Source organism: Engystomops pustulosus, chromosome 1 (genome assembly GCF_040894005.1).
Source record: "Engystomops pustulosus chromosome 1, aEngPut4.maternal, whole genome shotgun sequence".
NCBI lineage: Eukaryota > Metazoa > Chordata > Amphibia > Anura > Leptodactylidae > Engystomops > Engystomops pustulosus.
Window position 1 is genome coordinate 25670388 of NC_092411.1, and position 26866 is coordinate 25697253.

The 26866-nt window shown below is 43.5% G+C and overlaps 1 protein-coding gene across 1 annotated transcript in view; it reads right to left on the reverse strand.

The window, feature by feature from the left end:
* The window catches only part of ITGA2 (integrin subunit alpha 2), a 76003-nt gene that overhangs the window by 1215 nt on the left and 47922 nt on the right, over positions 1-26866 (reverse strand). The window contains exons 12-29 of the mRNA XM_072136241.1: positions 26096-26241; positions 25181-25324; positions 24399-24602; positions 22297-22427; positions 21329-21468; positions 20830-20984; positions 19121-19231; positions 17921-18006; positions 17192-17333; positions 16453-16545; positions 15863-15939; positions 14403-14486; positions 12797-12899; positions 8657-8767; positions 5422-5526; positions 4330-4443; positions 2970-3059; positions 1501-1617 (exon numbers count right to left, since the gene is read on the reverse strand). Of these exons, the coding sequence (XP_071992342.1) occupies positions 1501-1617; positions 2970-3059; positions 4330-4443; positions 5422-5526; positions 8657-8767; positions 12797-12899; positions 14403-14486; positions 15863-15939; positions 16453-16545; positions 17192-17333; positions 17921-18006; positions 19121-19231; positions 20830-20984; positions 21329-21468; positions 22297-22427; positions 24399-24602; positions 25181-25324; positions 26096-26241 (2153 nt within the window). The remainder of the gene's footprint in view (positions 1-1500; positions 1618-2969; positions 3060-4329; positions 4444-5421; positions 5527-8656; positions 8768-12796; positions 12900-14402; positions 14487-15862; positions 15940-16452; positions 16546-17191; positions 17334-17920; positions 18007-19120; positions 19232-20829; positions 20985-21328; positions 21469-22296; positions 22428-24398; positions 24603-25180; positions 25325-26095; positions 26242-26866) is intronic.

Sequence of the window (26866 nt, forward strand, 5' to 3'; positions counted from 1 at the left end):
CCCCACCATTATTGTATTCTCTTCCCTGCCCCCAGAGCTGATTACTCTCTTTATCACCATAGCAATTAATCCAACTCTATAGATGTCCTGGGCCATACCTGCTGCTGGGCAGGACAGCGGGATAGAGCCCAAAACCAAGGACTGTCCCGCTTGATCTGGGATGGTTGGGAGGTATGATATAAGGATTAGGGGGCCAAAATATAAGGATTAGTGGGTCACAATATAAGGATTAGGGGGTCACAATATAAGGAGTAGGGGTCCATACTATAAAGAGTAAGGGGCCACAATATAAAGAATAGGAGGCCACAATATAAGAAGTAGTAAGGGGCCACAAAATGAGGAAGGAGCCACAATGTGAGGGGTTGGGGGTAGAAAAAAGTTGGGGCATTAAAATTGAGTATGTGATGGGGAATAAAAAAAACTATTGGGGGGGGGGGCTTAGATCCTAAAATTTTTGCACTGTGCTGTGGATCTTCAATCCCATTTCTGCACTCCTAAAAACTTGTGCTTCCTCTCCATGGTTCCAGTTACTAGAGAACCCAAAATAGTGGCATGTGAAGTGACACATCTTGGCCAAAAAGTGACTCTTTTCAGCTCATTTTCATATGACTTTGGAGGTAATTTGTGTTATAAGTAAAGGGGTGAGTTTCACAAAATAGAGGGAATTCTGTTGACGGGTCCCTTTCCATTTTCTGGAACTGTTTTTCAAATCCTGGACAACCCCTTTAAGTCTGTAAGGTGTGATATTATTCTCATCACCCTATTCCACAGCATAAACAGGGGCTACACCAAAAACATATTTTTTGCACCTCTGAGTGAGTATCCCCTAATGAATATTATCCTCGTCTCACCCTCTGCTGTCTACGTGTCAGAAACTATAGTTAGATTTTTAATACTTTTGCCTGTTATTTTTCCGATATTACAGCTTTAACAAGAGCTGTCCCGTCCTATAAACTAGTAAGCGCTGAGTGTAATTGCAACTAACTGACAGAAGAGGGCGGCAAAATTCTTCTAGTCTTATATTATTAGGCTGTAATAAAACGGGGATCATACAGGATTAGGAAAGTAACAAGTTCTCTGTATGGAACCTCCAATAAAGCCTCAGTAATGGTGGTTCAGGAAAGCAGTGTGAATGCAGCCTTAGATGTGACTACATAATCTGGTATTTTTACTTTATTTTTGTTTTGTTTTTTTTTAATCTCAAATCAATTTTCTGCATCTGGATTTGCGGACTGACAAATTATCAGACACTCTGGAATTGCAGGAGCTTCTATCTCCAATCCATTAGATGAAGGGTCTATTTTGAGACTACAACTACTAGCATGTACATCTATTTACTTCTTTTGGTGAGTGGCTGTGCATGTTGGGAGTGGTAGTTGAGGTATAGCTGACGATGGTTGGCCATCCTGCACAGGATAGTGGATGAATACTCATTTGGTGGGGTCCTAAATGTTCCTGTTCGGGATACCCCTTATGTAATGTATATGATGTTCTCCATACCTTCCACAAAGCCGCCACCAAAGCAGCGAGAAGCACGAGTCCAGCGATGGCGCTCCCAACTACCACCCCGATAGGGACCTCAGCTTTCTCATTGGGTTTTATGATGGTGAGAGGGACCTGTGAAAGATCACATGATCAAAACAAGATTCATTGCAGCTACAGATGGGAGAATCATCCAAGAGTCGATTCGCTGAAGCTTCAACACATTTTTATCCAAGAAATCGAATAGAAATTGGTCAAAACTGATTTTGCTCCAGTTCTTTGGAAAATCGGTATGTAACCCCCTCCCCCCCCCCTCTAGTCTTCTAAAACACCAAATTATTTTTTTAAAAAAAGCTTCCTTCTTATTTCTTTTAATTTAATTTAAAAAAAATTCATAGGGATAAGGCCAGCTTTATGGTTAATTACATCTACCATCTAGAAACAACTTTTTTTTAGTAGTTCCAGCATTGTGGCTCATCCCTGACCATCTTTTATAATTTATTAGAGTGCTGCCTAAGATTATAAACTTTATAATCTACATATGCAAATTAGCTGCAGACACTGGCCTACACAGCTCATGCAGCCTTGTTCACATAGAGGCTACTGCATGCCCTGAGAAATAATAATAATAATAATGATAATAATAATAATATGCCCTGAGTAGCCTCTGCAGCTAATTTGCATATGTAGATTATACATTTTTTAACAAGGCAGCAACCTACCTCTGGAACTACTGAAAACTGTAGATTTCCTTTCACTCTAACCCTAATGATAAGAATGGGGCTCCCGATGATTTCCCGATGATTTCCGTTTTGCGTCAAATTGCCCTGGAATTTTGGCGCACACGATTGCATACGACAGAAATCGGGGGGGGGAGGGGGGCGACAACCCAACGGATTCGGACAATGCGCGGGATTAAATATTTAGAAAGGAGTCGCAAGACACGCACTTACAAGCACCGGGAAGAAGCAGGTGAACTCCGGCGGACCTTGGCGCAGAAGCGACGGATGCAGGAACTCGGACGCACAAGCTACGTGAATCACGGTAGGACCGGGTAAGTAAATCTGCCTCAATGTCTGAAGACTTTACTCTTTTACACATATGCATTGCTTGTTTGTCATTTGTTAAAAATGTAATATATGTATATATATACGGTATAAAAACAAGAATTAGCAGAAAATGAACAAAATGGAATAGGACCTTTTTTTAAATAAAAATTCGGACTAGAGGAGGCTACATAACAATTTACTGAACAACCGGAGTAACAACGATTTATTCGAAGCAAATCTAAAAAATTTAGGATTTGATTTGGTTCCTGAAAAAATTGTGAGATTCACACTGGATCTAGGAATCGGTTGCCTTATCTACAATTACAGCCTGTTAGGTTTGCAGGTCACACTCTTGTAGAGAAATAAGTCGGATTCCTTAACCGAATTGGAGAAGGGCACATCGGTCCCGGCAGAATCTCTCATGTGCGTTACACTCACCAATAACTTGTTGTTGCTGACGACAAATATCTCAGGGTTAAATGTGTCGAGTGTTGCTGTCGCTACCAGCTCCAGAGACTGGAAAGATGTCTGACAAAGGGAAGAAGGGACATTGTTACATATGGAACCATCTCATCCTGGATACAGCCGGAGCCAAAGAACTAAAATGATCTCTACTGCCCCCTAAAGGTACCTCATTCATGTACAATGTGTAGGGCATTAGGGATTTATATGTATGACCTGTCCATAGGACAGCCATGCCATGTGCACCTATCTAAACCAGAAGCAGTTGGCTCTGTGTCCCCCTAGTGGTCAGAAGCAATCACAGCAGCATTGATTTACAATCAATGGGAGCCATCTGCATGTGGCTCTGTATCCAGTGTTTAACCCAGGGGCCTGGATGTGGGGCCCTCGCCCATCAGGTATCTGGATAAACTACATTAATTTCTGGCTACTCCCTTTAAGGCTCTATAACGGGTTGGACATTGATTTCCCTTTAAGGGAAACATGACAGTGTTTCCATTCTGGAGGAGAGCTAATTGGTGACCCAGCAGCACCAGTCATTGTCTGACCATTTGATTTCTTAAACATATGAAAGTACTTGAGACAGTAAAATAATAGTAACAATTATTACGTTTGCATATTTTCCACTGCTATTAAGTCCATGGCAAATGTGTCTCAGTGCGTTCCAGTTTCGTTTGCCATCTCTCTTACTAATGTCTGGATACACTGGAGCTGAGCACAGGTCACAGGTCTGCATTAAAGAAGCTGAAATATAGGGAATTACCTTAAAGTGAACCTGTCACCAGGAATGTAATTTTTAGCTGCTGACAGGTTCCAATAGACTATGCTATGCTGATTTTAAAAATGCCTTTGTCAGCTTTCTGAATCATTTCAGTACTTTATAATGGTTTATTTTACATTATCTAGAGCTCCCTGTCAGCAGCGTGTGGTGAGTCCCGGTGGAGGGGCAGCTGCAGCCTGTGTGTGTCTGAGTCTCCTAATGCATTCTTCCTCTTCTTCACACCATCCTGCTCCCTCCCCTGCACATGACAGGAAGTGAACAGGATGGGTGTGTAGGAGAGGGGACTCACACAGGCAAGCACAGGTTGCATCTTTCCCCTCGCTAGAGATTCACCACATGCTGCTTGCAAAGAGCCAGGTAATTTGATTCAAACTTTTATAAAGTACTGAAATGATACAGAATGCTGACTAACACATTTTTGACATCAGTATAGCATAGGCTATTGGATCCTGTCACACGTGTTCACTTTAAGGTCTGGACTTGTGATGATTTACTGAAGCCCCGAGAATCTATGAGAATGATGACCCACAGGGCAAGTAGTTATCGGTCACTTACAGCTGCAAAGGTCCCGTTCCAGATTCTTGTAGACACATTAACGTAGTAATCTTCCCTCAGCTGGAGATCTTTCATCAGACACTTGAAGGTGGTGCATTTTGTATTATCACAGTTCTAAGAGAGATACAAAAGAATATACACAAGAATGAGTAGATCTTTGACGCCTTAAAGGAGAATGTCCAATTTATGTGGGAAAGTGGTAACAAAACTGTTGAATTTCTTGGTTTTCATAGATTTTGCACTTATCTGGTGCAACATATAAATTCTAGTTTTAACAGGAGCTTGAACACGTTGCCCACATCGTTTTATTATTAACACCAGTACAGAAGGGGGTGTGGCATACATGGAAGGGGTGTGGCATAAAAAGGGGAAGTGCCTAATTGGGACTATCGGATTACAATTCTTGTGCAATATTTTTGGACAAGTAAAGCCAACTTTTGTAGGTGTATACAATCTAATGATATGCCAAATGTATCATGAAGCGTTAGACACTGATTAAACTAGCCCAGATTTAAAGGGGACATTTATTAGGGCTTATATGCCAGCATTTATAATCCCAGATTGTAGCTGGACTTTGAGTAATCTGGTGGACTGGTGTGTTAGATCTCTTCTCTGAACACTTCTCCTCTGCTCTGAGTAAAAGCTGTAGCAGGCTTCTGGTTAGATATTACAGCAGAGGGGAGGAATTGGGGAGCAGTTTGTTTGCAGAGTTCAAAGAACACAGCAGTGTGAGGACATTTTCCCGTGCATCACATCAGCTACAATTCTGAAATATAAATATATATTTTTTACAGTCCTGCTGCTACTAACAACACATGCATAGGTATGGTTACACATCTCTCCAGGACCGATATCTCCTGTCTGCAGCTATATATGGTCAAATCTCCTGGTAGACTCCCTTTAAGTAGGTAGGGACATAAACAGTGATGTGAATGAAGATTTTCATCAATTCAATGACTGACGGGAGCGGTTCTCATGGGGTCACATACTCTTTTACATAATTAAATAAAATCAAAGTTTTGATAGTGGGAGGAGCCTCTTAGTCTGTCATGTAGACTTGTCTGGAGTTCCCCTTTAATGAGTTTTACTTACTAATTCCTTGATGTTGGTGAATTTCTCGTCGGTGAATGAGGCTGTGTATTGTTTTTTCCCGATGTGCAGAGGATCGGTGACCGCGTTGCAGCTGATTCCTTTAGTCTAGGAAAGGAATGAGAACAGTAACACCGGGTTCAGGTTAGACAGTAAATCCTTTGTTTGTGGAAGCAGCCAGGACGGGGACAGGTCAGAGCAGCGGCCATGACACTGATACCATTTACTTTCAGCACTTGCTACTGGAGACGCGTTCACAATCCGAGCAGCAGGAACCATGTGCCAAGTATTTAGGAGAAAGCTGGAATACCCGGCGCTAGATGAGGTGACGCCTGCGACTCCACAATGGAAGGTTAATGGTTCTGCCAGAAACTTCTCAGTACTAAAGATCTGTTTGCACTAATAAAGCATTAACCCTCTTAAAGGAAATCTACCACTTGAAGTGGCAGGTTTCAGAAGAAAACACCGAGCACCAGCTCAGGGTGAGCTGGTGCCGGAGCTTATTTTTGTTAGTGTTTTAAACCGCGGTATCGCGGTTTAAAACACTTTTTAAACTGTATAGCCGGCGCAGGGAGGTATGAGCGTGGCGCTTACCATGCGCGCGACCGTGCGCGCGGCTACATAGGAAGTGAAGGAGAGCCGTGCGCATGGTAAGCGCCGAGCGCGTACCTCCCTGCGCCGGCTATAAAGTTTAAAAAGTGTTTTAAACCGCGATACCGCGGTTTAAAACACTAACAAAAATAAGCTCCGGCACCAGCTCAGCCTGAGCTGGTGCTCGGTGTTTTCTTCTGAAACCTGCCACTTCAAGAGGTAGGTTTCCTTTAAGAACAATTTATTTTGGATTTTTTGGACCATCACATTCCACAATGAAGTTAGGTCAGTATGTTTTGTGTGGCAGAAACTTAAAGGAAATCTACCAACAAAATGCATCATGATAAACCAGGAGCACTTACTCACAGATCCAGGCACCGTGACTGTGATAATCTTCCTCCTTCCTTCTAAAATCAACTTTGAAAATTATGCTGAGTAGCCACAAGTTCTCTGGAGGGTGTTATCAGAGTCTTTTCGAACTGCAGCTTCACGGGCTGTTACACTGTGCAACTTTGAAAATTAAGCTGAGGAGCCACAAGTGCTCTGGGGGGTGTTATCAGAGTCTTTCCAAGCTGCAGCTTCACAGGCTGTTACAATGTGCAACTTTGAAAATTATGCTGAGGAGCCACAAGTGCTCTAGGGGGGGAGGGTGTTATCAGAGTCTTCCCGAGCTGCAGCTTCACAGGCTGTTACACTGTGCAACTTTGAAAATTAAGCTGAGGAGCCACAAGTGCTCTGGAGGGTGTTATCAGAGTCTTTCCAAGCTGCAGCTTCACAGGCTGTTACATTGTGCAACTTAAAAAAATATGCTGAGGAGCCACAAGTGCTCTGGGGGTGTTATCAGAGTCTTTCCAAGCTGCAGCTTCACAGGCTGTTACACTGTGCAGGTGCACTTCTCCCTCTCCCCATTTGGCACTACCTCCTCCTCCTGCTATATTTTTACACAGTGGGAGGGGGAAGTGCTCCTGCACAGTGTAACAGCCTGTGGTATTTCTCCCCAGAGAACTTCTCACTCATTAGAATAATTATAATTTTAGAAGGAAGCAGGCCAAGGATAAGAAATATAAGAAGAACCCCACAGTCACGTTGCCTGGATCTAGGAGTAAGTGTCTCTGGTTTATCATGAGGGATTTTGATGGTAGATTTCCTTAGATATTAGGGCTCCATGTAGAGTCAAAGTATTTTTCATATGTATATGTATATATATATATATATATATATATATATATCAATAGGATTATGGTGAAACCAAATATGTAAAGTTTTGATTTAGTTCTTTGCACTATACAAATTTTTTTTTTATATATTATTGTATCATTATTTTTTGTTACATTTTTAATCATGACATTCCACAATCCATAACAGTTAAACAGATTCATTTTGAGAGGTTGTTTTTCATGGGAAACGTGCATTTTTCACCATGCACACCCTTGTCACCTCCCTCCCCCATGCTGGGAGAGGCAGGTGACACCACGCAGGAGGCGTGCATAATTAGCAGCCCAGAGTGCTGGACATCTTGTCCCCATGCTCCGGGCTGCTAATTATAAGTTTCTTTTCTAGGTGATCCCGGCGTATCAAGCTTAGCGAAGACCAAAGCCAGGATCAGGATGAAGAGAAGCGCATGTGAGTATTTGTTGGTGTTTTTTAAAACGGTTGATTTTCTACCTTGGTCTTTATCTCTGGTCCAGTGTGAGTCCTCTCATCACTGCTGCCCTCAGTTGGTAGACCGAGGCTCAGCAGTGATGTGCTGTTGAGAGAGAGAACGCCGACTACAGCCTAATACAAACTGCAACCACAGACAATATGGAGTGCAGAATATCAACGCTGAATCTCTGTATTCCAACAGAGGCCGGAGTAGACTGGAGGCGCCAAACTGGACCAGAGATGTCTTTACAACTTCTGGGGCCAATTAAATTAAAGTTAGCAATCCAGAATAACCCTGTCAAGTTCCCACTTGTAGTTACAAATTGTAAGTACAGTTGAAAAACATGTCCACCAATTTCAACCTAGGAAGGTAAAGGACCGAGGGGAAAGGATATAATGGAGCACAATCCTATATTAGAACATAATCATCAATGTTATTTTTATATAAAAAGCCATCTAGACCCTTCTTGAAGCTCTCTGCTGTCCCTGCTGTGACCAGCGCCTGAGCTCCGCTATTCCAGAGATTTACTGTTTTCACAGTATAGAAGCTTTGTAGCCCCTGGAGATTGAACTTTGTTTTCTCCAAACTGAGACAGTGCCCCCCTTGTCTTATCAGATGAAAATATTATCAGTAATATTGAAATTTACAAGAAACCTCATGAACAATACATTACATACATATTTAGAATTACACAGAAAAGTTAAGTTACAGGGGTGGAGAAGATTTAAGTGGGTCTGATCCTTCTTGGCTTGACTACACCATCAGCACCCCCAGCCTTGTGATGATGTACCTGGCCTATGGGACACAAATTAAGCTTTGAAAGAACATCCCATCATGAACATGCCCTCAAGAGTCTGGTTATATTAATGCAGTGTTTGAATAGATTTATGAGGAATACCGAAAATGAAATGATCCTACATAACAGGTTGGTAGAAGGTTGTGGATCTAAATCCTCATGACAGGTTCCCTGTGGGCAGATTTCACACTATTACTCCATCTTACCTGTTCAGTTTGAAGATCTGTGATGTACATTAAGGGGTTGCCTCCCTTTGTGAATTCTGGGATGTTCACAGTCATAAAGGCCGATGTCATCGCAATGGTCCCGGTACTGATCTAAAATAATTCCAGGAAATTAGTGTTCAGCAAAAAAAATTAATCACTTTAAAAAAGTCTCTATTTTTTTAAATGAAATTTGTTTCCGGAATCTATGGCTATGTCTAGTATTGTGATTCATCTCTAGTATTCAAAGGCTGAGCTGTAATACCGGATACAAAAAAAGTAGCACTGTTTCTTTAAAAACAATCGAGATTCACTGGGGCTCATTTACTAAGGGTCCGAATCAAGCACTTTCGTCGGGTTTCCCGACGATTTCCGATTTGCGCCGAATTGCCCCGGGATTTTGCGCCGGCTTTCACACAACAGAAATCGGGGGCGTGGCCGTCTTGTGTCGCAAGATCAAGCATTTACATGCACCGAGAAGAAGAAGGTGAACTCTGGCGGACCTCGGTGCAGCAGTGACACCTGGTGGATATCAGGTGCACGGACCTCAGCTGGATCGCGACTGGACCGGGTAAGTAAATGTGCCCCACTGTCTCAGTAACAGGTGTATCACAATATGAATCAAAAATACAGTGACCATTGTTTATAACCATATAGGTCACTTCCTGCACAGGTCACATGGTCCAAGTTATATAAATTTTTAACAATATCTATAGTAATTTTTCAGTAGCATCACTTTTGCCAGTACATTGGATAATAGTGAGCCTCCAGCTTGATCTCCACTCTCTATAAATTCCATTTTTCCTTTTCGTATTTCAAGTCTTCCTGTTTATTGCCAAGTCACATATTTCCAAAAACTCTAAAAATTTTCCACCATACAATCAATTCTCTAAATAGACGTTCTGCTAAATGCATTTAAAATGAGACCATAACGGTTTCTATATGCCAGTGAACCAATTCAGATTAAAGAGAACCTTATATTTGCTACCAGGGGCGTAATGAATGGTGTGGCAGGAGGTGTAACCGCGACCGGGCCCTTACGGGAGGGGGGGGGGGGTTGCGGATGTTACACTTCGGTATCTGCTGAGTGCGCTGCGCCGGTACAGAAAGACCTCAGTATCCGCACAGTGCACGCGGCAGATGCTGTCACATTAAATGTACCCCTGCTCCGGATCTCACAGGACCTGGAGGAGTGATGTCATTGGGTCATGTGACGGTCTGTCACTTGACCTGAAGCTGGTGGATTCCTACAATGGATGCCTCTTGTGAGTTATGTTTGGGGGATATTTTACAGAGGGAGATTAGAGTGAATAGTGAGGGTGAGGCGGGGGGGGGGGGGGGTGAGGGGATGGGGAGCTGATGGTGTGTGGGGGAGCAGATCATGTGGGGGGGGGGCTGAGGGGATGGGGAGCTCATGATGTGTGGGGGGCTGAGGGGATGGGGAGCTCATGATGTGTGGGGGGGCTGAGGGGATGGGGAGCTCATGATGTGTGGGGGCAGAGGGGATGGGGAGCTGATGGTGTGCGGGGAGGCTCTGGGGGGCTGGGGAACTGATCACGTGTGCGGGGGCTGAGGGGTTTGGAAGATGATCATGTGTGGGGGGGTCTGATCATGGGGGGGGCTGAGGGGATGGGGAGCTGATGATGTGTGGGGGTGCTGAGGGGATGGGGAGCTGATGATGTGTGGGGGGGCTGAGGGGATGGGGAGCTGATCATGTGAGGGGGGGCTGAGGGGATGGGGAGCTGATGATGTGTGGGGGGGCTGAGGGGATGGGGAGCTGATCATGTGAGGGGGGGCTGAGGGGATGGGGAGCTGATGGTGTGTGTGGGGGGGCTGAGGGGATGGGGAGCTGATGGTGTGTGTGGGGGGGCTGAGGGGATGGGGAGCTGATGATGTGTGTGGGGGGGCTGAGGGGATGGGGAGCTGATGGTGTGTGGGGAGGCTCTGGGGGGCTGGGGAGCTGATGATGTGTGGGGGGGCTGAGGGGATGGGGAGCTGATCATGTGTGAGGGGCTGAGTGGATGGGTAGCTGATGATGTGGGGGGGGCTGAGGGGATGGGGAGCTCATGATGTGTGGGGGGGGCTGAGGGGATGGGAAGCTGATGGTGTGCGGGGGGGCTGAGGGGATGGGGAGCTCATGATGTGTGGGGGGGGCTGAGGGGATGGGGAGCTGATGGTGTGCGGGGAGGCTCTGGGGGGCTGGGGAGCTCATCACGTGTGCGGGGGCTGAGGGGTTTGGGAGATGATCATGTGGGGGGGGGGCTGAGGGGATGGGGAGCTGATCATGTGAGGGGGGGCTGAGGGGATGGGGAGCTGATGATGTGTGTGGGGGGGCTGAGGGGATGGGGAGCTGATGGTGTGTGGGGAGGCTCTGGGGGGCTGGGGAGCTGATGATGTGTGGGGGGGCTGAGGGGATGGGGAGCTGATGGTGTGTGGGGAGGCTCTGGGGGGCTGGGGAGCTGATGATGTGTGGGGAGGCTCTGGGGGGCTGGGGAGCTGATGATGTGTGGGGGGGCTGAGGGGATGGGGAGCTGATCATGTGTGAGGGGCTGAGTGGATGGGTAGCTGATGATGTGGGGGGGGGGCTGAGGGGATGGGGAGCTGATGATGTGTGGGGGGGCTGATGATGTGTGGGGGAGCTGAGTGGATGGGGAGCTGATGATGTGTGCGGGCGCTGAGTGGATGGGGAGCTGATGATGTGTGGGGGGGCTGAGGTCATGGATAGCTGATGAATGTGGGGGGGCAGAGGGGATGGGGAGATGATCATGTGTGGGGGGGCTGACATCATGGATAGCTGATGAATGTGAGGGGGCTGAGGGGATGGGGAGCTGCTGGAAGGATTTAGTGAATATGGTGAATAGGGAACTGAAGGTAGAAGAAGAGGGGGCACTTACTATAAAATTGGGCTTTTATAAACAAAGGAGATATTAAAGTGGACCTGTCACCTGGGAAAAACACCCCCAACAAATTAGCTCCCCCTCATCCTGTCCCCAGCCCCTTTATATTTATAGAATTTTTATTAAAATAAGTGTTTTTATACTTAGTTTAAAACGATCCGACCTCTTATCAAATAAGAGGTCGGATCGTTGTACAAGTCTCCTAACAGTCGGCCGTATTCATGAGGGGGCCCAGGTGTCTGCGCTGGGATTTTGGCGCAATCTGTGCTGGCTTCCATGCGACACAATTTAGGGGACGGGCCATCAGACGATCCAACTGATTCGGACTGAGCGTCGGATTTAACTTCCAAATTGTGTTGCAAGCCAATCACTTACATGCACCACTAAAAAGAAGGTGAACTCCGGCGGACCTGAGTGGGGAAGCGACACATGCAGGATATCGGGCGTACAGTCTTAGTGAATCGCGGTGACCGTGCATTATCTTCGAACATTGCACTTTCTGTGAACTCCGGGGACAGGGTAAGTAAATGTGCCCCTATATGTATATAACAGTGCACATCTTCCACATTACACAGCTGAGCAATGCTGATCAATGCCTAATATAGATAGCATGGAAAGCAACCAATGAATGTGAAAATGCTTAAAGGGAACCTGTCAGGGCACTTAAGGACACCAAACCACCTATAGAACCTTATAGACCAAAGGTTTAGAGTCCCTCGTTCCACTTAACACCTGTGTATAGTGGCAATTGATGCCGGCCTATAACACTTACAGTAGGTACGGCACATGCTTAATGAAGTCAAGGTATTATCACAGCTTCACTTGTGGCATCGCAAGAGGAGACGTTGGTGTCCTCCTATGGAAGTACAGTATGGAAGCTGATGACAGGCCCCCGGCTATAATGTATGGCTTATAGTTCTAATCTAATCATATTTTAAAAGTTACACCTTAAGGGCTCCCTAAGCCTCTTGGACCCGGTAGTGACTGCACCCTATGCACCCCCTCAAGTTACGCCCCTGCATACAGTAGTTTTTATCTGGAAAATTAGCAAAAAGAAAGATTTCTAGAAAAAGGATTTTTAATAGCAGGTATACTGCAATCTGGTGATCCTCAGGGGTGGAGCTTAACCTTGTTTCTTTATGTTAGTTGGACAAATAATTAGTGATATATTTGTATGATCTCTTAGGGTTCAGCTTTAACAGAAACAGTAAAGTCCATGGAAAATTGATTAATTAGGGACATTTACCTTTATAGTAAAGTTGAATTCTGGGCCAATGTCTTCAAGCTGATTTATGGTGGATGGAACGCGAGCTCCAGGAAAGACCTCGTAGAAACTTATGCTTGTAGACCTGGTAATAGACACAATGGGATAGGCGTATGGAAATTATACCTTGCAATTTAGACTTGATAAGAGCTGAGCAAAAATATTTCAACATGCCCAATTCTTGACACGGCATTGGTGTTTGGTAGCAGCTTAATCCCTAACTACGAAGAAAACATGCACGCTCTATATAGGTCAAAATACATGGCTGTGGATAGAAATGAATGTGTGGGGCAATGTTTTAGCTATGTTTGGTATCTGCCTGCAGGGTCATAGTCCAAAGAGGGGAATGACGGTGCTATAGACAGATTGACAAGATACGAGCTTATCTTGATCAGCTCTTGCCAATGTAACATTCAATATGCACGCTCCATCGTTCCCTGACATCTGCCACCGGGGAAAAGTTAATCCAGCCTTAAAGGGAACCAGTCACCAGGGACCTCATTTTCTCTAAAGACAGATTGTAAAAGCCCAAGACACCTGCAGTGCAAAAATGCCTCTCTGCCTTTTCTAAGCATTTGCATTACAATATAATTGAGTGTTATAACTTACTCTTGCATCCTGACAAAATCCTGGGGTAGTCACAGGGGTTGGGCTTTGGTTTGGATGCATTTCAAAAAACAACATGTGACTTGTCTGAGCTGCAGGCTGCCTCCATCTTTGTGCTCCTGTACAGCTTGTCCCTCCCCCACTGATGTCAGCTCACCAGCCTGTGACCTCTGAGAAGGAGCAGGAGGAGGAGCTGTACAGGAGCACAAAGGTGGGGGGTAAGCACTGAGGAGTTACACAGACAAGTCACATGTTGTTTTTTGAAATGCATCCAAGCCAAAGTCCAGCTCAGTGGCCTATCTCCTCAAGATCTGGATTGGACATTTGACTTCTCATGTTGGAGGAACATAAGGAGGCCCTCCTACCCCTTAGATGGTTGGCCATAACCATCAAACTTCCAAATACGTATTTCGTGAACGTAGAGAAAACCCTAGGAAGAATTCCTTGATGATCACGATTGTCATAATGCATGAGAGTACATAATGTGATCACTCCATAGGAGGAGTAGGATTCTCCATCAGGATGTAACTTCCAGGAGAACCAGTTAACAATCTACTTGCGGTGTCTCCACGTTTTTGTTTATGATGTCTGTTTTCCCATTATGTTCCTTTTATATTAACGCTAAAGCTATTATCTGTTTATCTGGAGAGAAAATATTATCTCTAAAAGCTTTTAACCCATATCAAGGAATACAATAATCTGCCATGTTTATTACATTTTTTTTTAACTTAATTGATCCTCCATCTACTTTATCAGACACGACCACATGTACGGATGTTTTCAATGATTGCTAAGGTCAATTCCCTCAGCCTGCCCCTCATTGTAATCACAGAATTTTCGATTACGTTCTTAGTAGCCGGTATGTTGGTAACAAGGTGTAAACCGATATGACCACTAAATCTGCCGTCCCATGGAGCACCATCGAGGACAGATTAGCCAAACAAAAAGGCAAATTACACCCCGTCCTTAATATTCACTGTACCTTGTGAAGTGCATCTCTGTGTCATACTTTACAGGGATCGTTATGTTCACCGCATTGTCCGGCTCGAAATCTTCATAACTCTCACTGAATAAAAGAAAGTTTCATTTAGTTACTGAGCACATGGCATATTAGGTTTGTCCAAGGATAGAAAATATGAAAAAATTCTGAAAAACACCAGTGTAACTTAGTATTCCAGTTCATCTCAGCTCAGAACTGTAAACCAAGTGCACTTACATGCTGGGGTGCGCCCCCTCTGGCAGGATCCACTCTTTGTTTAGCATCTTATGTCCTTGTTTTTTTACAAAAAAAAAAGGCTTTACAAATTAGGCAAATGAGCCTGAGGGGCTCCAGGCTCCATAGCGGTTAATTGAGCTCAGAGCCCCTCAGGCTTATTTGCAAAGTTTTTGAGTCCTTTTTGTGTGAAAACAAGGGTATAAGAAGCTAAAAGAAGAGCGGATCCTGCAAGAGGGGGCACACACCAGTATGTCAGTGTGTTTGGTTTACAATCCTTGATCCTTAAACATGGCGCCACTGCTCCATTCAAAGTCTATGGCCAAGCACTGCACCTGCCTATCTTTATCCGTGGCTGAGTCCCACTCCATTCAACACCTCCTGGCCACAGTCTTATGATGGAGTCAAATAGGAGACATGGACCGCCATTATGTTCATTGTCAGATTACCACTGATCTGCAGTTGTCACTAGATAGGTGATGCAATAATTTGTTCTTACTGGAATAGCCCTTTAACTTAAAGAGAATCCGTCATGCAAAATAACCCCCTAAACTAAATATATTTTCATAAACTGCCATTAGAGAGCATTGCCTGTATCCCTTCATTGTCCCTCTACATGCCTGTAAACCTAAGCAATGAGGTCCTAAAGCTGTATGCAAATGACCTGTGAAATGTCCAATGAAGCATTAGCATATTCAAGCTGTCCACTCTATTCATGAGTGGGAGGCACAGCCACACCCCCAGTGCATGACTGACAGCCTGTATAATGATGTGAGGCTGTATAATGATGTGCTTCCTGGTGCTGGTGGCCACACCCCCTGCAGCCTGTGTGTGCATGTGTGTGTGTGTGTATAGGGGAGATACAGCAGCTCCAGGCAGCCATGTTACAGCAGAACATGTCAGATTCATGTGTAGCTGATGTCTGTGTCTCTCACCTGTATATTAGGAGGATGCAGCATTTACTATACATTACACACAGACATGAGCAGGGGGAGGAGAGGGGAGGGGTAACAGGGGTGACATCACTGCCTCTGACCATGTGACCAGCCTCATTTATATGATAAAGAATAGATGATTTTACAATGAATAATGTATGAATTGACTAGATAAAGGCTGTGATGGGATCCCTGTGAGCTGCTCCAACAGGTAGAGGTGACAGGACTAGTGGCAGAGACCTGATGACAGGTGTCCTTTAACTAAGATCTATACTATCATCAGGGGGACTGTACCTTGAAGTCTGGAAGTAGATGAAAGCTTTGTCTTGAAGATAGTTGAGGTTAAAATCAAATCCAATATCAAATGTTACCTAGAAATAAAAAACAAAATATTTTTAGTAAGCAAAAAAAAATTATTACTATTACCGATAACCTTTATTGGAAACTATAAAGGTTACAGCTTCAGCCTTGAGTCACATTTGGAGAAGTTCTTGAGGTGATTGAGAATTTTGTAGTGTTTCTCGGTAGCTCCACATTAATTGACTGTATATCCGTATTTCTGTATCTAGGGGAGCTGGGTGGTGAGCAGTTTGGCGGCTGACGGAGCACCATAAGGATTTTTATGAACCTTTCTAAATGATAAGTCATCCAAATGGTGCATTCACTATCCATATACATCTACAATGATATCTGGTGGGTTCCCAAGATAGAGGACACCTTATTAGAGGACAGTGTACAATTCTCAGTGTAGAAACTTTTGTAGCACAGGTTTCAACCTTCTTAGTTCTCATCAGTACAATATATGAATATCGTAGCTTACTAAGCAGGACTTTGGTAACAATCAGATGTAACCAGGACATGTAATAACTTGAAAGTGGACTTACCTTTTGCTGGTCCTTCAGAAAAGGGAATCCCACCTGACAGTTGACGGATCCCTGACTTTTGCCGACATCACACAAAACATCTGTTCCATCGCTCTGCAACATAAGTAACTGTGTCAGCAGAAAACAGCAATATAACCTATAAAGTACGACATCACAGCCTGACACAAGGTGTATATGGATGCCACAGGGCAGGGACCGGCATCCCAAATTCAACTCCTCTTTGATGAGGGACTGGTCGGCTTTACACAAAAATTCCACCTCCTCCTTCGTTTAGCAGGTTACAGCTCACCCACCATTAGGAACTGGCACCCATCAGACCCAAATATGACTCCCAACTCCTTTGTCAGGAACTGGCACCCATCACAGTTAAATTACAACCCACCCCTGTTCATCTGGAACCAGCACACCCAGTCCTTCGTCAGCAGGAACTGGCATCTACCACATCCAAATCCCACCCCTTCCCCTCCAGCCCCTCCAGGTGGAACGGACACCCATTAAACCTAAATTCCATTCCCAATCCCTCCAGCAGCCACCTGTAACCATCTACCGTAATTCAAATCTTCTACCCCCCTCCCGTAAAACAGCAAACAGCAACCATCACAATCAACTTCCACCTCCCCTCCAGGAGGAATGGGCACCCATCATCCCCAAATTCCAACCCCACCCTCTAGCGGGAATTGGCACCCAAGTTCCACCTCCCACTCTAGAAGGTTATGGTTGGAAAAGTCTTTATACTTACAGGAGAAGTTGAGGATGCAAAGAAGAGATTTTCGGAGAAAACAGCCTTCAGTTTTGTGTTATAAGCGTTTTCCTTTTTGTTCATCAATGTGACCTGGAACATCAGCCGGCGGCTTTTGTCACTGACGACGTACGGTAATTTCCTGTAGGGTGAAATGCACCACTATAAGCCTGCACACAGTAATCCATCCATAGACACCAGGAACTCGGATAGAGGGGTACAATAGAAAATTTATACAATATTCACTTTCTGTTTCTGCTGTTTATGGTCTAAGCTGAGCTGGTGAGGAACCATTCAATGGCCTCAACGGTCACATAAACAAAAGCAGTGATGGTACTGCTGAACATCACTGGACCCTCATCATTCTAGTTCAGCTCCAGCCAAATACAGAGGGAACAGAGGCCAGGATAGAGCGGTGCAGATCAGAGACAATCGAATGGCAGATATAAGACTGCTGCTCTAGATGTGACTGGAGTATAAGAGTTGATCTAGCCTATAGTTTGTCATTAGGTTAAGTGGAATTTGGAAAGCATGGGGTGATTTCCACTCAAAACATAGTCTATGACTTTCCCTAGGTCACAGGAGATGTGTGTGCAAAATTTTGTGACTGTAAATGCAACAGTATGGATTCTTTTAGTGGACATACAGACATGCACACAACAACACTGTATATATAAGATTAAGGCAGTGCTATAGTAGGCGTTAAATAGAAATTTTAGTTGATCTTACACATCGTCAGGTTTCTGTACAACCCGTAGGGAAAGGTCTGAGTGACAAACTTGATCGTCATCTCCGCAGTCTTTTTGGAAAGGAATCTATTGTGAAAACAAAAAAAAAATGGATAATTTCCAACACTTATAGGATGAAAGTATATAAAGATGCGCCAAACAGCACCACTATTTCATATTACATTACACTACTGTATATTACGGCTTATCTGTATATCACCGCTTAGCAGTGTCACCGCTATTCCCAATAAGATTTCTGCTCTGGGATTTAACGGTATTCACCCAGATATATTCTTCCGTCTCCAACAGTTTTCCCCCATCTTTGCACTAAAAATCACGTCTACGTGTATGAAGTGTCTGCGCTATAATTGTACTGCGGCTGCGTGGCGTCCTTCACTTTAGAAAACAGTGCACCTAAAGGGGCGTGGTGGCGCTTAGTCAGAGTTTGCACCACGTTTATATTTGGAACGCGCCACAATTCTGGTCCCCTGTCTACAATAATAATACAAAAATAAAAAGGTGCAACTGTGTCCACACTTTCCCTAGCAGTGCAGATGTCCATTACCCACTATTGAATTATCACTATAAAGGATACTTACCACCACCGTTTTTTATTTACACTACCTATCTATGGCTCCATGGTTACAACTTACATACAATCTCTGTATGGAGTATAAAGTTGCCCGTGCCCTATAAATATGTACGGGAGCCTCTAGTGTTTCTCCATTTTCTTTAGCCCCTGCTTATGCTAACAGGCAGACAGTGGAGAAGGAATAAGAAATTCAATTTTAGGGATCTGACTACACAATGTTTGTTTGTAGTCAGCCGCAATAGAGGCACATTTTTCTTTGTATACGCAAAAGAATTGGGAATTTTATTCAATAACTGCTTTAAACAGACTATCAAAAAGTTAGCAAATCATCACATCCCCTTTAAGCTATCTTTTTGTATGAAAATTATTCCAGCTCTAGGACACTAGAGAGCTGTGGCTTAGCGGCTACATCCACCAGTAGATGAGGTATATGGCGGGCTGCCAGGCGTCTGCTCTCTAGGAAAAGAGAATTAGCTGTGGCAAACCCTTGGAGCCCTCCGTGCCCTCTGTAACACATGCCGTGCCACGAGCTGTAGGCTTCACTGAGACCAGGAGGGGAAACAATAACACGCAGGTTGTGGACAGTAAATGGACTTATTTTATACTTACAAACCATTCACTTGAGCCAGATGAATATGGATTTAGGACAGGGCTGCTCTCGGGTTTCTGGGAAGCCAAATTCACTCGTAACGCCAGGGCTTGATCTGAGTCAGATGTCTCCTAGTAATAGAAACACATAATTCTTATATCAATAGAGAGTCAAATAGTAACATACATTTGCCTCCATTTACAGCATCTAATTGGTTGCCTATTTTACCTCATGTGGTTTGTAATCTTTGTGTAAGTGCGGGGGGGAAGGCTGGATATTAGGTAAATATTAATTTACCAATATAAATCTATTATTAGTTGTGCTCCACTTTCTTGATATGTGAAGTGAAGCCTCCGGTCTTTTACCTTATCAGCTAGAGATTCCTGTCCATAACTGTAACTCTGACTGTCCATGAGCAATCGCCCTGCCAGGTCCTTGTGATACTATTCATGAATATAAGATTAAGGTCCTTGCAGGGTGATTGGACATGGATAGAGATCACATGACCCTTAATCTGCGGCCATTTTATGGTCACAAATGTTTGTCTAATGGAGGTAAAAGACAGGAGGCTTCACATATCAAGAAAGCAGAGCAGAACCTGTAATGGATGTATAAGATGTATATATATGTAACTTACACACATTACAAAAAATGATGTAAAGTGTCTAACCCCTTTAAGTAACATCTAAGAAGTTTCCAGGCCTCACTTTGTACTCTGATTATAGGTGGTCTCATCTCTATTAGAATGAAAGCCTCAAGTCCAACCCCATATAAACCTTACTGTTGGGGGTAATTGCTGGTCACTGGTCACACTAAAAACACAAAAATTCCATAGCCCTCAATTCTAATCAACACTTCTCATGTGGACGGGTTCATTTGGGGGTTCCCCAGAACGGAATATGGGATATGTACAGAGGGTTGTCCTATAATGGAGAAATGAATGATATGATGGGGCTATTTCACTAAAAATATCTGGAAGTTACCCTACAAATTACACCTACCCCCTATCCATACTTCAGTATATAATTGTCTGACTGAAGAGTATCTGACCACAGCGATGAGTCCATGTGCTCCCAATACACAAGTCCAACCAGAAGACTCCAATAGACTCCAATGTGGGGTTAGGGATAAATTTTGGACTCGAACTACATCAATGGAGGATTGGGTTGTATGTGTGACCACAACCGTATTCATTTCACATGAGGTGTTTGGGATTCCAGTTTCAGTGATGGCTTTTGATCCCACTGATTGCAGCTGATATCACATTGATGATCGATCCAGATGTTAAGTCACCAATATCAGACTGGTGGCTTTCAGACACTCAGGACCCTCATCCAGCTCCAGTCTCAATTTAGTGTCTCTGTCTGTCGCTGTTGCCGACTGTCGCCCAGATTTTCCTGCATCCTGTTTACATCCAGGATATTTGGTATCACGTTGTCACCCTTATTACTATGGAGATGTAATTATAGCTGCTCTGGAGAAGTAAAGGGGACTACATGAATAAAGACTGGCTTACACGTTGATCGATGAACATTAACTGTCCCTCGATCACTAATCCTAAAGTTCCTTGCTCCTGATAATTCACCTGAACATAGGGCCGGGGTTTTTCATGTCAGTCTTGACACCTCCTTATCCCAGTGCCGCATGCGCCTGGTGCACGGCTCACTACAATTGATTCCAGACTCCATTCTTAACATTGATCAATGTGTCCCATAGAGATTTAACTTACCTGAACATTAATAATGTGTTCAGCACATCTTTCCGTTGTGCCGATGTCAATGGACCTAGTTAAGAATCGGTCTCCGCTTTCCTTAAACTGCCCCCGAGACGTCACTCTGGATGAGAGGAGATCAGCGTCTAGCATTGCACTGTATGTGATTGATACTGCATGGAAGAGCAAAAACAGGAGGAGGACAATGACAAGAGCGGAGAAGCAACACACAATCATATTGTATCTATATTCTATTCATATGTCATATGGACATAACATCAGAACACGGGTCTTCCTCCATTTGTCTTCCTCTTCTTGGCAGGTGATGAGCAGAGGGCAATAATAAACCCAAAATATAAAAGATTTACGTGGATGTTTTATGGTTCCTCCATTACCGCTGATATCAAGGAAAGAATTGAACCATTCTACTTCTGACTACCGGATGCATCTCAATTTGTAACCAAACTCTACAATATTAATAATACACATAAAACTGAACTGGTTTTACAATATTTACCAGATTGTTGTCCTGACTTTGCAGGTCTGAAGCGAGCGTCAAAGCAGAATTTCACCGTAATTTCACTGTTTCTATTAGTGAGGACGATTTTGTCTGGAGTAAATGAAACCTTCATGGATATATCTGCGATACTCTGCGACCTGGATGATAAAGAAAGAGTTAACGTTACATATGACACAATAAGGGACCATTTTTGGACCTCTTCTACGTCAAAAATAGCTACTGTATTTTTCGGACTATAAGCCGATTTGATTTTCTCAGAAATTAAAGGTGCGCCTTATAGTCCAGTGAGCCTTATATATGTACCGTACTTACAGACAATAGCTGCCTTGAACTGTGCACAGGTCTGCCACCTGCTGGTCATTCATCCATAATCTGGTGCACTTTATAATCCGGTGCGCCTTATATATGAATCTAGACGTTTTAGCAGGCATTTATTGATGATGCGCCTTATAATCTGGTGCGCCTCATAGTCCGAAAAAAATATGGTAAATCTATGTGCAGTTCCTGAGATAAGTGTGAATGTGACTTTCATTGAGCATGTGGCTTATGGTGTATCCTGTCATTAATATTAAACATAAGAATACCCCTTTAAGGGTTACATAACCTTATATATACCTATACTTTCTAATAAGCAAGTATTTTGTACTGACACTGAACTAGAAGATGGTCAGCAGAATTATTAAACTAGCTCAAATCACAATCTAGCTGAGGAACATTAAAGGGGTTGTCCAGAGGTTGAAAAACATGGCATCTTAGCTGCGATACTGCGCACTACCCATTGTCAGGAGATGAACTGTTTCTGGAAGAAATCAGCCATGTGTTTTAATCTGTGGACAACCCCAATGATCAAGAACCATCCAATACACGATAAACGATATCTGATATCTTATAACCCTGAAAAATGCTGAATATTTTAAGGTCCCAGTTGGACTTTTTTATTGTTAGATTGATACAAATGTACTCACCAGAACTGTACAACCTTATCATAGGCTCCAACAGTAACATCCGTGATGGAATCTCCGTTTAGATCTTTGTGCCCATCTAGTGATCGGCCAAAAAACTGCAGGGGTGGTGTGAAGGAGGAACCTAATATTTTCTGGTTATTGAACAAAGTAAACGAGTTAATCCAAGCCACGTAGTCACATAGTAAAGCCCCTTTCATACAAACGCTTTTTTTTCGGCCTGTATGCTACCCGTACCGTAGCATACAGTCACATTCATTTCAATGGGCAATACGTCCATCTATATGAATGGACATATTGCCCACCGCACCATTACGTTGATGGGAAAAAGATAGAGCTTCCCCTATCTTTCCCCGTACATATGGCCGCGCCGCAATCCTCCCTATGGAGAGGGGAGGGATAAGCAGCGCAGACCCCTCCTCTCTCCAGTGCGGGACTGTATGCTCATCTGTAAGCAAGTAAGCATAAGGAAGCAAGCATAAGCTCGTGTGAAAGGGGTGTTATATAGTATGGTAGAGTCAACAAAAATACATCAGGTCCACCGTATCTAGTACGCCTCCAAATCTATCATGAAGGGCACACATACTATGGGCGCATGTAATGGGGTCACAATGTACATGTGCTTGTTTTCAAACAGAGACATTGGTGGGATTTTATTAAGACGGCTCCAATCTCTTGGAAAATATGGCCACAAACTCCACCAGGGTTTTTTTATATAGTTACTGGTTAAAGCCCCTTCCACACTGGCGTTTTTCACGCGCGAGTTCTGCGCGTGCATTTGACGCGCAGAACTTGCATTGCACTCTGTCCCATTGTATTCAATGGGTCTTTCTTCATTAGCGTTGGTTTTCACGCGCGTGCTTCCGTTCGTTTTCACGCGCGTCAAAATCGCAGCATGCTCTACTTTTGCGTATGTATTTAAACATCTGCAATGTGTTCTTCACACACATATATATTGTTCTTCACATGCTATTTTGTTCGCACCGTTCCGCACGTATCTCCCGACAAGTAAGCAGATGTGCCGAACATCTGTAATCTATTCTGCACTGTGTTCTGCACTGTGTTTTTCTCTTAAATGATCCTGTGTTCACTGTGTTCACTGTTTTTATTCTATTCTTCACTGTTCTTCACATCTGCTAACTTGTCGGGAGATAATATACACGGGGAAAAGTGAAGAATAGATCGCAGATGTTTGCAACTTATCAGAAGACATTATTTTTCAATTAAATAACACATTTTAATCCCAAACCATGGTCCCTTTGAAAAATGCTCGAGTCTCCCATTGACTCGCGCGTGAAAAATGTGCCGAAAACGCAAAAAACGCTAACAACACGCGCATGAAAAACGCAAAAATGCTAATTACTCCAAGGAAAAATGGAACAAAAACGCAGCCAAAAACGTCAGTTTTTCACGCATTGCACCCTGACGTGAAACGCAACGCTAGTGTGGAAGGGGCCTAAGACTTTAAAGGGAGCCTCTCATCAGGTGACACATTAGCAACCCCATCCCAGTCTCTAGCAATAGGTTTTACAGAAAAAAAGATATGTTATATAGTACCTATCAATGCCATGTGCTCTGTGACTAGGCACTTGTCCCCTGGGAGTGGCTATAGAGGAGCAGGGGGCGTCGCTAACCCGGGTGATGGGTGTTTTCATATATTTGAAAATGATACATGGAGGTGCGGTTTCCCAAGGTTGTGGGGGGAACTGCTCCTCTATAGCTACTCCCAGGGGACAAGTGTCTAGTCACAGAGCACAGACATTGAAAGGTACTATATTAATATATCTTTTTTTCTGTAAAATCAATTTTTTATACAAAAACTATTGGCAGTGTATGTACTATGCACTGTGGGGATAGCTGGAGTGCTAAAAATGGGTCCCCTAGTGACAGGTTCCCTTTAAGAAATGTGTCAGGCTGGGCATTTTTGGCCTAGCCCACCTCAGCCTGCCCACTCCCTGCCCCCACATGCCCAAAGTAGCATGCGGGTCATGGAAAACCTTTGTATAATGAATGTCCCCCATTGTCTGGGATGGTTAAGCTCTGTCAAATCTGAAATACCATCATAGGATGACCAATATATACTGTGATTCTATATGTTGGATTACCTGGGAATATTTCGTTTTTATTGTGTTTTTATAGCCATTGTAGATATATACGGCTCCACTGTTCTGGTTTTCTAATGGGGCTCCAACAATGACATCATTAAATCCATCCAAATCTACATCCGAAAGTGCAGCAATGGCGGCTCCAAACCGGGTATTCTCCCCACTACTGGGGCCTTCCAATGGCTTACCCTGATGTAAGATTCCCTGATCAAGACAAGAAAAAAGCTAATAATTACAAGTTGTACATTGTACATACACTGTATCACACCAGCAGAGAAAGTACATGGACGATTTCCAACTTTTTCATACATGTTATACAGTATTTATGGCTAAGCCTGCGGATTGGTCATCAACATGTGATCAGCGGGGGATCCAAAAAATGGATGCTATGGTTTTGGTGCTTAAAGTTAAAAGGAATCTGTCACCAAAATTTAGCTTCCCAAGCTAACTGATATCTTTTGTAGGTCTATGTCCCCATGTGCCACCATGCCTTTGTTTGTATTGTCCAGCTGTTCCTTCCATGGCAAAAATTCACTTTAGAAATATGCATATATGAGCCTGGAGTAGGGACGGGGGGTAAGTGCCTTAAATCTGTCCAAAGATAATACAAATCCTTTATTTTATGCTATGGCCGCCTGCCTCGCACACACTGTAGTGGGCAATGTGAATGTGACGTGTTGCCTATTGAAGTGAATTTGGCTGTGTTCTACCCGTATTAAAACATTTAAAAATGTTTGTGTGCAAGAGGCCAAATTCTGAATAAGTAAAAAAATCCCTCTTACCCCAATGATGGTGAACATGTAGACTTGACCTTGTTCCTTCTTGTAATCATTCATATACATAGGAGCTCCCACCAAGAGAATGTCGGTCACCGAATCCTTGTCAACATCCACAGCGCACAGAACGCTACCGAAATATGAGCCGATCTGGTAAAAAAAAATTTCCATAAAAACACTGTTGCAAACAATACTGATCAACTTACAGAAGGTAACTACATACAGTGTGGATATGCTCAGGGCTGGCGATAGAGGGCGGCAAAAGGGGCATTACCCCAGGGCCACCTGTCTTAATGGGGCCCCCTGCATGTAGAATTTTGTGGGCAGAGGATGTATTGTTCCTTTAATACCCCTTGGTTCATTGTCCGGGTGAAGATGCTTATCATCTATATATCTATCATCTATCTGTCTAGTTATCTATCTCCTATAATTTATCGATTTATCTTTAAATCTTCTATATATTATCTTTCTTCTATCGTCTATCTCGCTATCTATTTATAATCTACTTTATATCTCTGCACCTATAAATCTATCATCTATCTATAAATCTATATCATCTTTCATATTTATCTTCTATCATCCATCTCCCTATCACCTGTCCATCTCCTATAACATTCTCCTACAGCCCCATATTACAGATACTTACCTACTACTGTGTGTAACTACAAAGTGTTATCATTGTGCAGGGCTAAAGGAGCCTCTTACTGACTGTGACTGTTCATAAAATAGTTTTATTTTAGGGCCCCACTTATAGTTTAGACCAGGGCCCCACTTTGTCTACAATAGGCCCTGACCAACTGCAAAGAGTGTGTGAAAGATATATGATATATTTATAATCCATACAGAATCTGGAGTAGATATTCATCTCTTTGTAATGAAGTACAATGTAATAATGGTTGAGTCTTCTCCTCTCCGTCCTACCTGTTCTCCTTTCTGTATCTGCAGGACGGTCACGTTCCCCTGGCTGTTGATGTTGTACACTACTACTTGTCCCGTGTAGTTGGTTCTCGGGGCTCCCCCAACAAAATTCACAGTTGTCGCCGTGTTGATGACGGCCACGGAATATCCTAAAATACATGGAGACGATGACTTTTATCTCTGAATGTCTGGATTTAATTTGACCAGCGACTGGAAACAGATGTCATCTATGTAGAGTCTCCTGGGTTCGCGCCTACATGATGGGGTGATGACAGAATAGTATCCACTGACTATATGGTAGTGTTATAGTGGCGTGGAGAGGGGATATTTACTCTCTTCATATGATGTCCTTCCTCGCCTTTCATCTTGCCTTGATTTGGTCACATATGTTATGTGATATGGGCTAAGTACAGGCAGTACCCGGGTTACATACAAGATAGGTTCTGTAAGTTTGTTCTTAAGTTGAGTTTGTATGTAAGTCGGAAACGTATACTTTATTATTGTAACCCCAGTCAAAATTTTTTTGGTCTCTGTGACAATTGGATTTTAAAAATGTTGGGTTGTCATAAGAACCAGGATTAACAATAAATCTTCATTACAGACACCTGTGATAACTGTTACAGCTGATTATTGTAGCCTAGGACTAAAGTACAATAAATTACCAATATCCAGGGGTCCGTTTGTAACTAGAGGTCGTCTGTAAGTCAGGTGTTCTTAAATAGGGGACCGCCTGTATATTATTTTGTGATATTGTGTCATGAAGTCCATGTACGA